This window comes from Solanum dulcamara, chromosome 9, assembly GCF_947179165.1.
Source record: "Solanum dulcamara chromosome 9, daSolDulc1.2, whole genome shotgun sequence".
Classification (NCBI taxonomy): Eukaryota; Viridiplantae; Streptophyta; class Magnoliopsida; order Solanales; family Solanaceae; genus Solanum; species Solanum dulcamara.
The window spans coordinates 12,534,000-12,546,285 of record NC_077245.1 but is presented as its reverse complement, the minus strand read 5'-3'; the positions used below and the strand labels follow the sequence as shown (position 1 = coordinate 12,546,285).

The 12,286-nt window shown below is 36.7% G+C and overlaps 1 protein-coding gene across 3 annotated transcripts; it reads left to right on the top strand.

The window, feature by feature from the left end:
* The first annotated feature begins 1,878 nt into the window (after positions 1-1,878).
* On the top strand, positions 1,879-12,266 carry LOC129902122 (protein PHLOEM UNLOADING MODULATOR). 3 transcript variants are annotated; one of them, XM_055977172.1, is made up of 5 exons: positions 1,879-2,296; positions 9,796-10,190; positions 10,408-10,604; positions 10,706-11,141; positions 11,775-12,266. In XM_055977172.1, the coding sequence occupies exons 1-4, from the start codon at positions 1,986-1,988 to the stop codon at positions 11,099-11,101; spliced, it is 1,299 nt and encodes a 432-aa protein (XP_055833147.1). In that variant the 5' UTR covers positions 1,879-1,985; the 3' UTR covers positions 11,102-11,141; positions 11,775-12,266. The 3 variants fall into 3 exon arrangements, with proteins under 3 accessions (XP_055833147.1, XP_055833146.1, XP_055833145.1); XM_055977171.1 differs by lacking the exon at positions 11,775-12,266 and adding an exon at positions 11,445-11,721; XM_055977170.1 differs by lacking the exon at positions 11,775-12,266 and having other exon boundaries at positions 10,706-11,429.
* Positions 12,267-12,286: the final 20 nt, after the last annotated feature.

Below are 12,286 nucleotides of genomic sequence, written 5' to 3'. Positions count from 1 at the left end.
AATCTATATTCCCAAAAACTCGAGATATAAATATCCCATACTTATGCATGAACTTGATACATGAGTACACTTTGCTTGTTGATGGATTAGTTAAGTATATATTTTCCACTTCTTTTAGAAACTTAAAAAAAGTTAAACTTATATACACTGATCACCCTCTATCGAACAAAATTAGCGTTTCGCTACAACGCATTTAGGTTAATAGTACTTTTGGTCTCCCAGTTATTACAGTAATACATGCAGGGGCGAAGCCACCTTACTGTGAGGCGAAAATATACACTATTTATACATGATTAAAATAATTTTTAATGTACATATAATAAATGTCGAACCCTCTTTGACTAGTTCATGTGTCTAAATTTTCAAATCTTGAATCTCTTTACTGAAAATTCTGACTCCGCCTCTGAATACATGATGTGCAATACAAAAATTACCTAGTTGGAGCAGCATGGCCATTGACTTAGTTTCTTCAACTTCAAACAAGATTGTTATGTCAATCAATTATAACAATAATGTCATGCCCTTTGCTTTGTTTTTTTTTTTAAATCTGATATTCAATTAATGAGCATTAATTTGAGGGTTTTGAAATAATTTAATACTTTTCATCAAATGAAAATATATTTTTTTCTCTCACTGTTAGAACTTGATTCTAAATGAAACTAGAATGTCATTCTACAAATATGTATAAAACGCATTAGTAGAACGTGATTTATAAACAAATTAGAAATTTTAAAAGATATATGGACCAACATAGATTATTACGTCACGTAACCTAATATACAATATTATATAAAATTATAATTGGAGAAAGTATTTGTATTGTTTATTTAAATATAATGTTTGTTTTGATGATTACTTAATTTTTATTGTATCGTATTATTAAATCCATCTTTAGATAAAGACGAAAAGTCTCATTATTTTGTGTGATTGCATGAATCATTACCTTCCTTTTTCCTCATTCGTCTTTAATAATTATTTAATAATTTTATTTTATCTTTTATCCTTTCATTTTATAGTAGTTCTACTCCGTACCTTATTTTTCTTTTTGTAGGTTTATCCTTCAAATTATTGATATGTGACATTATGTAACGACAAAAAATGATACAATCAATCCAAACGTAATATTCATTAAAACAACAATATGTACAATGGTACCCCATGCTCTTGAAATCCCGGATACTCCTCTATGGATAATGTGTTATGAATAAAGTTTATAAAGTAAATATATCAAAAAAGTATATATACAAAAAATAATATATTATTCAATTTCAAACTGATTGACTTTCTAATTATAGAAAAACGAAAGCTATTGTGCAAGCTATCTACTTATACAAATTTATGCAATTGCGAGTTTATTCAACCCGATATTTATTTAATTACAAACTTATCCAATAAAATATACAATGAACCTTCACTGAACAGTAAATTTATAACATGTCCAACAAAGTTGCTAACTTTCCATAATTTGGAGATCCTAATTAGTAGTAATGTTTTTACCTGCCGCTTGCCCAACTTCTTAATTGCACAGCTGCATTAAGAAAAAAGACATGCACGATATTATACCCTAAATCACGCCATAATTAACAAATTAACTTGTAAAATACTTATAATTCTACTCTTTGAAAGTTTTATTACTCCAAGCATGCCAATTTTATTTTTCATCTCCTTTTTACAAGAGAAAAAAGAGTTTGTTTCTTTTTATATCTCTTATTTATATCCGCAATATATTCTTTTTGTTCATTCTTAATTGTCATGTTACATTTTAAAAAAAATGATTTAACTAGTTTTAAAATTAGCTAATTTTTGGTTCTATTTTTAAAATTAGCTGATTTAACTACCTACCTATTTTGGTTCTCATGTCAACTGTATATACTCTGAAAATCTTTAATTTAATGCACGAAAAAAGGGAAAAAATTGGGAAAGCTTCAAAGTTCCCCAGTCAGCAAGGATAGTACTTCACTAGCACTGACCGACCAAAAGATAAAATGAAGCGGTCGCCGGCGATATTGAAAAACCGGCGAGGAATAGGTGGTTTGGGATTTGCTGCAATAGCTTACATCGGAATAGACTATCTCCGGTTTATTTCTCCGGCATGGCATGACCAGTTACAGCCGGTATTATGGACCGTATTGGCGATCGCTGCTATTATTCGGGTTCCATTTTACAAACACTGGTCATCGGAGCTCCGTTCAGCTATACCCTTTATTTTCGCAATGCTTTTTTTGCTCTCTGCTCTTCTCTTTGAAGCCATTTCTGTCCGCTCTGTCACCGCCGTTCTTGGTCTCGATTGGAACAAGTATGTATAATACTTAAAGCACTGTCCTTTTTGTTTTTTTACCGATAATTTATGAATTTGTTTCTATATTCGGAAGTTTTAGCAAATTTGTGTATTTTGAGTGAATGGGTTCCAGATTTGGATGGGAAAACTGAGTTGGGGTAGAGTGCTTTGTTGAGCTTGTTGCCAGTTGCTTTTGCTGGTAAAAGAGTGGTAAGTTTGAGTTTGTATTGTAAAAAATGAAAATGCTTGTTTCTTGTCTTCATCCCAAATGTGATCTAATTGCTCTATCGATTCACCTTTTGAATTTTTTTCATTGAAGATCGCAAATATCCGTAAATGAGGAAAAAACAAGATTGGGATTTCTATACTGGGATAAATTAAGCTGATAGTGACAATATTCATCATACTTATCTTATCTGACAAAACAAATGGAATAGGTCAATCTCATCAATGCTGGAGACGAATTGAGAGTGGTGAATTTCCGTTCACGTTGGTTGACTTATGTAAACTGGCATGGTAGTCCTTTGATCTTAAGATTTCAGAAGTAATGAAAATCTTAAGAGGATTAGTTTGTGCTCTTGTTAGGTAATGTGTCTGCGAATAATGGTATTTTGTGTATAATTCTTTCTTGTGATTAGCTAAATCATCTACGTGATCATCATTGGATACATCTTTTGGAAATGACAAAGCATATGTTGTTTGAGTTTGTACCATATCACCAGATTGTTAGAATTTGGGAATGGGCGACTTTGTTGATTTTTTGAATTGGGGACTTCTCTGACTTAATTCAAGAAGAGTAGACGGAGCTTGGAAGCTAAGAGAGGAAGTAGAGGAAAACTGCGGAAGTATAAGGCTTAGGAAATTGAAGATGGAACTTCTCTGAAAAATTTGAAGAAGAGGAGAGGAGCTTGGAAACTACGAAAATGAAGAGAAAACTAGGTAAGGATGAAGATGTTAGGAACCAGGGGTCAGGAGAAGGGAGACCGGTATCAAGGTGCATAAGAAAAAGGGATTTACAAAGGAAAAATTAGGAGGGAGAATGGGAGAGGATCAAGAGTACTGAGAATAGAGAGCCAAATCATATATACACATCCGGTAAGTTTATAAAAAAAAAATCACATTTAAGCATTCACAAGGCTATTCTGGTCGGGTGAACTACCAATTTATTAGCTTGTTGTCACGACCCAAAAATCGAAGTCATGATGGCACACATCCCAAAACCCAATCTGGTGTGTAAGCCTAAAAATAAAACTCATACGAGACTCCTAAAGGGAAAATCATGTCATGATTTAAGTGAAAAGAAAAACAATGAAGAAAATATCCCAAAACCTGGTGTCATAAGTATAAAGAGCATCTAATACAAGGTTCGAATCTGAAGATACAACATAAGTCTCTGAATGATACAAAAGACTGAAAAATAAAGACAGACTAGTGACGATCCGAATTCTGGGACCTCACTACTAATCTGAGAATACACAATCCGCTAGAATATTAACTGCTACATGAGGTACCCCGACTAGTATCTGCATCAAAAAGGGACACAGAAGTAGGGGTGAGTACAATTCACATGTACTCAGTAGGTTTTAGCTGACTGAGTATAAGGAATTAATCAAACCTATGAAATAAACTAAGGAACGCTTCCACCTGCATACAGAAAAGTCCCACTTCGGCATCGGTGCCGCCAGTTTATATATATATTGGCGCGAGTAAAGTAAACTCATAATAACAGCTCATAATCACAATTAATCAGATAATTCAAGCAGCACAGATATCAATGCAATGCAATGCAATGCAATATGATGATGCAATAATGTGGTGGTACGGTGGAATCAAGACTATCGCACAGCCTGTCGTATACACCTGCCGAGCTGTGCTACCAAGCAGGACCCATGGGGGTCTCGCAGACCATATACCTCAATCACAATATCTCATTATCCTTGCCACCTCCTCGTGATCAAGGGATCACAATGCATCCACTACCCTGCTGGAAAACTGCCTCGGTCAGGGACTCAAGATACAAAGGTTAAGATCACAATGCATCCACTACCCTACCGAAAAACTGCCTCGGTCAGGGACTCAAGATACAAAGGTTGGGATCACAATGCATCCACTGCCCTGCCGGAAAACTGCCTCGGTCAGGGACTCAAGATACAAAGGTTTAAAGGTGTTTCATTTTCTTTCTCAAAAAGAATTTCCATATTTCTCAACTTCCCATGTTTCATGATATGATGAATGAGGATGAATGCATCAAAACACATATGCATGGAAGTAATAATCAACTCACATGTGGTATAAGGTTCAAAGTTCTCAAAACTTAACCTACACATGATATTCACCCTCAATAAATAGTAACGGGAAGAACACACTTTCATTTAAATATTCACCCCTTTCTCAACAATATTTCAATACTCAAGTATGCTCAAAACCCCCAACTCAATCTCTCAGGCGGCATCACAAGTCAAATAATATACTCAAGCCTCTCTCTTAGGCAAATCATAATTCACATGCTCTCAAAGCAAATAAGATAACAAATAAGGCCCAACACGGGCTATGTAATACAAATAAACCCCGTCACGGTAATACATTAATAAATAAGCCTCCACACGGATATCACAATATATATAACATTCTCAACTCATACTACAATCCCATCCCAAAGTCTATAACATATAAATGACTAATTACCCCATCTCAATCTCAAAGAAAGATAACCAAACCTACCTCAATTGTCGAAACCGCACTCGAATACCTCCACCGGACAAACAACTCTCGAATTCAGCACCCGGAATGACAATCCGCTATCAACAATGAAACATACACATCACAAGGAGTCCAATGACACCCATATTGATAGGTTTCGAAATCGGGGGTAAAATTGTCCAAAAAAAATATTTATTTTTGAAAAGGGTCAAATTTGGAATTTTATTTGAAAATTATGTTCTACACATCGAGTTGGATTCGTGGCTGAAAATCCCATTAAAATCGAGCAAGAATCGAGTTCCAAATCATGAAAATACAATTTTCTAAAAATCACCACAATTTCATTACGAAAATGGCAAAAGACACCAACTTTGAACAGCGATTTATCAGAAATGAAGCCTCTACAGCTAAAACTGATCACACCACAACGATCCTTACGAAAAACTCAGCAATTTAGCCTTAAGAATCACTGAAAACGGACCCAAAATGCTCAAGATATCAAATCTCAAAGTTCATCAAAAATCTAATCCGAAAATAAAAAGGGCAGCTGCTATAACACGAATCTTACCTAAAAAAAAATCTTCTCCATCACTTTATGATTACACCACTGTATTCCTATGAAAAAACTACACAATTTAGAGCTTTGAATCACTGAATTCGGATCTAAGATGACCAAGAAATCATCTTCTAAAGTTTACAAAAATCTGAATCCAAAAATGGTCGAGGCAGCATCTAAAACATTAAATCTTACCTAAAACGAAGCTTCTAATCAAGATTCTGAGCTCACAAATGGATTCCTCGCGAAAATTTCTTGAAGATAGACTCTTGAATCACTAGATTTGGACTTGAAATGCTCAAGAAATGAGGGTTCAAAGTTGAGAGAAAAATCTGAAAAATCTGGTGCAAAATCTGCACTTTTGCACCAGATTTTTCTGGTTTTGCATTATTTAAAGTCTCCGAACGGACCCTCGGAATTTGTTCGGAACCCGATAAAAATAAACCAGATATGCTACCCCACTAAATTTGATATTCCGGACTCAATGGCGCATTCAAAATTTTCATCCGAGTGCGTTTTCCAAAAATGTTGACCAAAGTCAACCATAGGCTAACTTTCAAAGTCAAAAGCGCCAAATGACCCCAAACTCGTATTGATTGTCTCGATAGTTATGCCGACAATGCTACTAGCCTAATTTGTCCATTCCAGAGCTGATGGAACTATCAAAACATGAATTCGAGGTCTCCTTGACCCGAAACTCAAAAAGTCGCAACTAAACCAACTTAGGCCTTCAAAATATCAAAATGGGTTCGGGACCTCTAAAAATTTAGCCAACACTTCTTCTAGACCAAAAAACATCCCCCGAATCCAACGGAGTCGTCGGAATTCCATTTCGAGTATCGAAACTCCAAAAGTTGACCAAAGTCAAATCTTGTCCTAAAATTCCTTAAATTCCCAACTCAAGACTTAAAATCTTTGTTATAACTCAAAAACTAATTTCATAAACTTTTCTAGACCAATTTCCACATTTTAGAGCTGCTGGAATTGACGGAAATCCATTCCGAGACCCGTAGCTCCGGTTGACACCGAAAATCACTTTTTCACCTCTTAACTCTATAAAACTCAAGAATTTGCACAATTTACAAACTATTAATATTTTTACACTTTCAACTACACAAACCGGTCAAATAATACTCGAGGGCACTAATGATAAGGGTAAAATGGTAATTTCACACAATTTTTTTTAAAAATAACTCTCAAGGTCATTACACTTGTATATCGGACATTGAAGGGGAAAGCTTTTTGTATTTAGGTTTATTTCATACCTATAAAGCCCGAGGTTGATATCACTCCCCGAGAGGGTACCCTAGGTGTGGAAGGCACTTGGAGACCATTTCTGGCCCTAAGCGAACCACGTGGTCTGATCACTCATTCAATCGCTCAGCGGAAGACTCGATTCAATAGAGATAGTTAACTCAAGTGGGCATTTAAAAACATCTTCATCAATAGGCAAATAATAGATTTAAATACTCAAAATATAATGTAATTCAATGTCATAAACTCAATACTGAAATTTGTATTAAAAGCAGACTCAGAAAGAACCATTCTAACTCAATTCTGACTCTGTCTATGAAGCCTCTAATTCAAAACTAGAAAGGTGCCAAGACAAGTCTAAGGCTACCTCAAATGACTATCAAAAGAACGATGAATTAAAGGAATAAAAATGAAGTCCTCCGAATGCAAGGTCTCACTAAAGCTGAACGAGATCTAGTCTTCAACGATGCGCCTGTTGAAGACCTCTATCACCTGTATCTATATCATAAAACAATCCAAGCCAAATGGCTTCAGTACATGAAATGTACGAGTATGTAAAATAGCTGGAAGAGAACATAGTCAACAATATTTAATCTCATGCTACTCAACTCAAGGGACTCATTCTGAAATGACTCAACCCAATAAAGCATGAAGTAAAATAATGCAATGCTTTAGATAATATGCAGTAAGAGATGCAACTCAATATGTAAAGGTATATAGTATTTTACTTTTGAGGGATTTCTTTAACCGACAACCATCACTCATGAGCTAGTGATGATACAACGCTTAAGAACTGCTGTTACCGCAGCCATCCAATACTTTAGTAGGGTAAAGGATGCTCAACTCAGTGGATCCAAAATCAATCAAAGTCCATCATTTCGGGACTTAAGAGGCATGACCTCTATCCTACGCTAGCTACGTAGTTTATGGAGTTCGAATTGTTATTTACTCTTACCCAAATCGGTGCTTAATACTACTCCCAAGACTCAATAGACTCATATACTCAATCAATCATTCAAATCAACTCATTTAGTCTCATCGTACTCTCATCAAACTCAACTCATTTAGACTCAATACTCATGCTCTTTCAAACCTCAATTAAATATGCATAGACTCAGTTTAAAAATCTTAATTTCATTAAATGTATAAAAGTCATTCTCCTCATCTCAAAGTAAATGCATATGGTGCAACAATCATCAACTCAGCTGGGGTTCATGGGAAGGAAAGCATAAACACTCAATTAAGAACTCAAATCATAAAGATCAACATGACATATTCATTTATATAAAGAATTCTGTAAGAAAATACATAAATAACTCAAGAACTCAATCGAACAGGATTAGAAGTCAAACTCAATCTCAATCTTGACAAAAAGAATATGTTAGGCACGCGGACGAACTCAGTCCAGCGTTGTGGTTAGCCTTACATATCTGGAAATGGACAATCGAAACTCGAAGGAATGGCTTGAAAACCTTGAACCCTAACTTTGTTTCTTCTCTCCAATCGCTTCTCTCAAAAGATACAAGTGTGAATGAGAGGAAAAACCCTTTTGGGTAAGTTAAGGGACTGACTTTGGGTCCCTAAACGTGCAGGGTTCAGTTGGGAAAGGGTGGGAAAAGACCGGAGTGCCCTTTTTTAAAACTGAGTCGAGCACCTTGAAGCTCACCACGGTCCGTGGTGCGTGTCGTGGTCTCTGACTTAGACTGTCTTGGGTTGACTTTGGGAGAGATGGCCACCACGGAGACCACCACGGCTCGTTGTGAGCACCACGGGTCGTGGCCCTCTCCCGTAGTCCTTGCACCCTTCAGGGTCCTGGGGTAAGGATCACGGACGGGCTTCACGGTCTATGGTGCTCACCACGGTTTGTTGAGCCCATCGTGGTCCTTCCCTTGCTCTTTTACCCAGAGGCCAGACAACTCCACTGACCCTCTTCACGAGTCGTGAAGCTCAATACGGCCCGTGAAGGGTCTCTTGGTCAGCCTCTGGTGCAAATTTCCAGATCATTTCAGAGTTCGTTTAGGCTAAGGACTTTGGGGGTGTTACAGTTGATGCATTTTATGAATAATATTTCTTAGTTACTTATACTTAAATGTGCCCAAATAGAGCTAAATTGTTATGGAGGAATTATACAATTGAGCCTACTCCAACTAGTTTGGATTGTGGCATAGTTGATTGATTGACTTGTTAAAAAAGGTGGTCTTTTTGAGCTTTTTCCAAAGCTTCTTTATTGAGACACTATCAAGCAAATAAAAACAAATAGCTATTATCGTCTGAGTTAAAGAAACTAATTATGCTGTATTAAAGGTCATAACTGAACCTGTGTTGCATATCTTGGTTATGTGTGATATTTCTTGGGATTCTAGGTATACTAATGCCCATCTAGTTGTGTAAGGCTACATGGTCTAGATTTCTAGTGAGATACAACATCGTTTCTTAATATCAGAATATCATGAAGATGCTGAATTGGTAGTTCTAGAATGATGTCTAAGGCGAGTAACATTAAGGAAACTCCGGCTTGCATCATCACAAGAAGTAAACTTTGCCTCCAGTATGACCACTTTATTAGAACAGTTTGACATTGATTTTCTTATCTGTTTTTGTTTTTGAAAAATGTCTATCATTGAGGCACAATATGGTGTAATTACTGTGACGTGGTAAAAGACTTCTTGAAACAAGGATAAATTACTTTTTTCAACAAGTACAACGGATATCTGTAGACATGATCAGAATGTCCTGAAGTGGTTATTAAGAACCTTTCCTCAAGTTATCAATCATGGCATGCAATCTTGTTTTGCCTCTTAGATGATTGTAAGTTATAGAAGAGACGATGCATATGTGGTCCCAGTTACAATGTTTGGCTTGTGTCCAGAAAAGAAAAATAACAACTGTATCTTTTTCCTATTGATAAGCAAAAATAGCAACTATAACTTTGCTGCATTATATTTGATCTCGCTTTCTTAAATGACCATCGCCTTTACAAGTTCTTTTCTTTGCAAATTTTTGACAGTGATGCATCACCTCTTCCTGATGTTGGTCAGTGGTTGCTGCTGTCGTTGAATGAGAAGCTACCTCAAACAGTGGTTAATATATTGAGAGCTCGTATAATTGGATTACATCATTTTCTGATGCTGTTTATCATGCTTGCTTTCTCTGTACTCTTTGAATCAGTTGAAGCTCCTGGTCTTGGGCTTGGTGCAAGATACATGTTCACAATGGGAATCGGAAGGCTCCTTCGGGCCATAACTTTTATCTCCACAATTCTACCATCTGCTCGACCATGGTGTGCGTCTGCTAGATTCCTTGTTCCTCAGCACCCTCATCCTTGGGCTCAGAAATATTATGTACCATACGCCACAGATTCAAATGCCATACGGAACATCATTAACTGGGACACAGCATATGGTATTCCTCCCTTCTGTCCCGAAATTCTTACTCGGTTCTTCTTTACTAACTGCCAGATTGATCCGAAATTGAAAAAGCTCTACACATTTGTTCAATAAGAAATACTCCCTGCGATCATGAAAGCTCATAAAGCCTGCTTCTTCTAGCTCTTTGATGCTGTTGGTTGAATTCTAGTACATAGTTTTGATCTTTGATTTCTATACACTTCCGCTTTCAGCTGATCCTGGGGAATACGATCCGGAGTTTCGACCAGATTGGGGTTCAATGAGCTGTCTGATTGATTTCCTCCGGCCTACAGCTCCTGAGGGATCATCTGCTTGGTATCATCTGCTAAAGAAAGCGTCAGGGGGTTGCAATGACCTTATATATAGTGGCCACATGCTTGTTGCTGTGCTGACAGCTATGGCATGGACGGTATATATGCCTCTATCATTCCCTAAATTTGAAGTCTAAATTCCTGTGACCAACCAATCTAACCAATCTCATCTGGCTTAAAACTTGATAAACATATGCAGGAAGCCTATGGTGGTTATAGCTCAGCACTCATCTGGATTTTTGTGATTCATAGTGCTCAAAGAGAAATCCGAGAACGCCATCATTACAGTGTAGATGTTGTTGTGGCCATCTATGTGGGCATAATGCTCTGGAAGATGACAGGTCTTTTCTGGCCAATGAAGGACCAGTCAAAGGATTCGAGACTTCGTAGGCTCGAGAAGATTCAGGGTAGGCTAGTGCGAGCAGCAAAGGATGATGATATAGAGGAAATCCGAGAACTTCTTAAGGAGGTAGAAGTGAGCAACCAAGGTAGGGAAAACTCCAGTAGCAAAGCAATGTGGCTCTTTTCAGGTGGAACCATTGTTTTTACTCTGAGTATAGTTCTTCTTGCCTTCACATTGACCAGCGACGGGTGACACAGCCAATTTTCAACTCCTACGAAATGTTCTACCACGGGTAAGATGATTAAAAGATGCAGAGTTTGTAATATTAGGGTAGGCCAGAATAGGCATTTCACTGGACTTTTCGTTGTTTGTTTGTAATGCTTTGGCTTTAATTTGTTTTTTCTTTCAATTTTTTCTCCTGGTGGAGTGGTATTAGGAGAGAGTTTCTGCTCATTTACTGCTAGACTAGATATGAAGAGTAATTGACTTTATTCTGCTAAAATTGTTAACTTGTGAGGGGCCCTTTTATACTTTTGACCCCTGTGATAAGTCTAATTTTGATGGACTCGCTTTACCCCTTTTTTGGCGACTGCAGAGTGCAGGGTACTGATGGAGAGAAACGAGGATTTTTCGGAAATAACCTCTCTACCCCACAGAGATAGAGGTAGAGGTAAGGTTTGCATAAATTCCATCTTCGGATCCCAAAATCTCATTTATGTGAGATCACACTGGGTGGGTATATTGTTATTGTAGAAACAATTTAAATGTGTTTGGTCCACCGGGAAATGTCGAATTTGTTGCAATGTAGTAGAGTATATTACAACTTGATCATCACAAATGAATTCAAATGCAGAATTGGTGTTTCTCTCAAATTTGACTTTTACTTAAATCTCACATGTTGCTAATTCAATAGCTGTATATCAAGTTTGCAGGCTAATACAAAAACACCATAACAAATGGAGATCCAGCGCTCATCAATAGCTTCCCCCCACCACATTTGTCTTCTTCGCATTAATTCGGTCTGTCTGCTTATGAAAATATATATTATTCACAGAGTTGGGTGAATTAGGTTATGAATTATTGTTTATCCATTTCAAGTAACCTAGCTTGTTACTTTATTAGCTGAGTAGCCATTTTAATCCGTTGAAATTCAGTCCAGATCGACATTAGACCCCAAAATCCTTCACAATTACACCTTGTATAACTTTAATCAATGACCAAACGACCCCTTAATACACAATTTATTTTATTTATAACACCATAAGAAGTCAAGAACAACAATTGTATTTTAATTAATGTGAATGACTAATAATGGATTAAAGTGTGTAACAAAAGCAAAGAAGCCGTGCAAGAGATACTTTTGCAATTAGAAGTCGTTAACAAAACTTCAAAGACACGATTAAACACAACTCCAACCAATCAACGTTTCCCAATTTT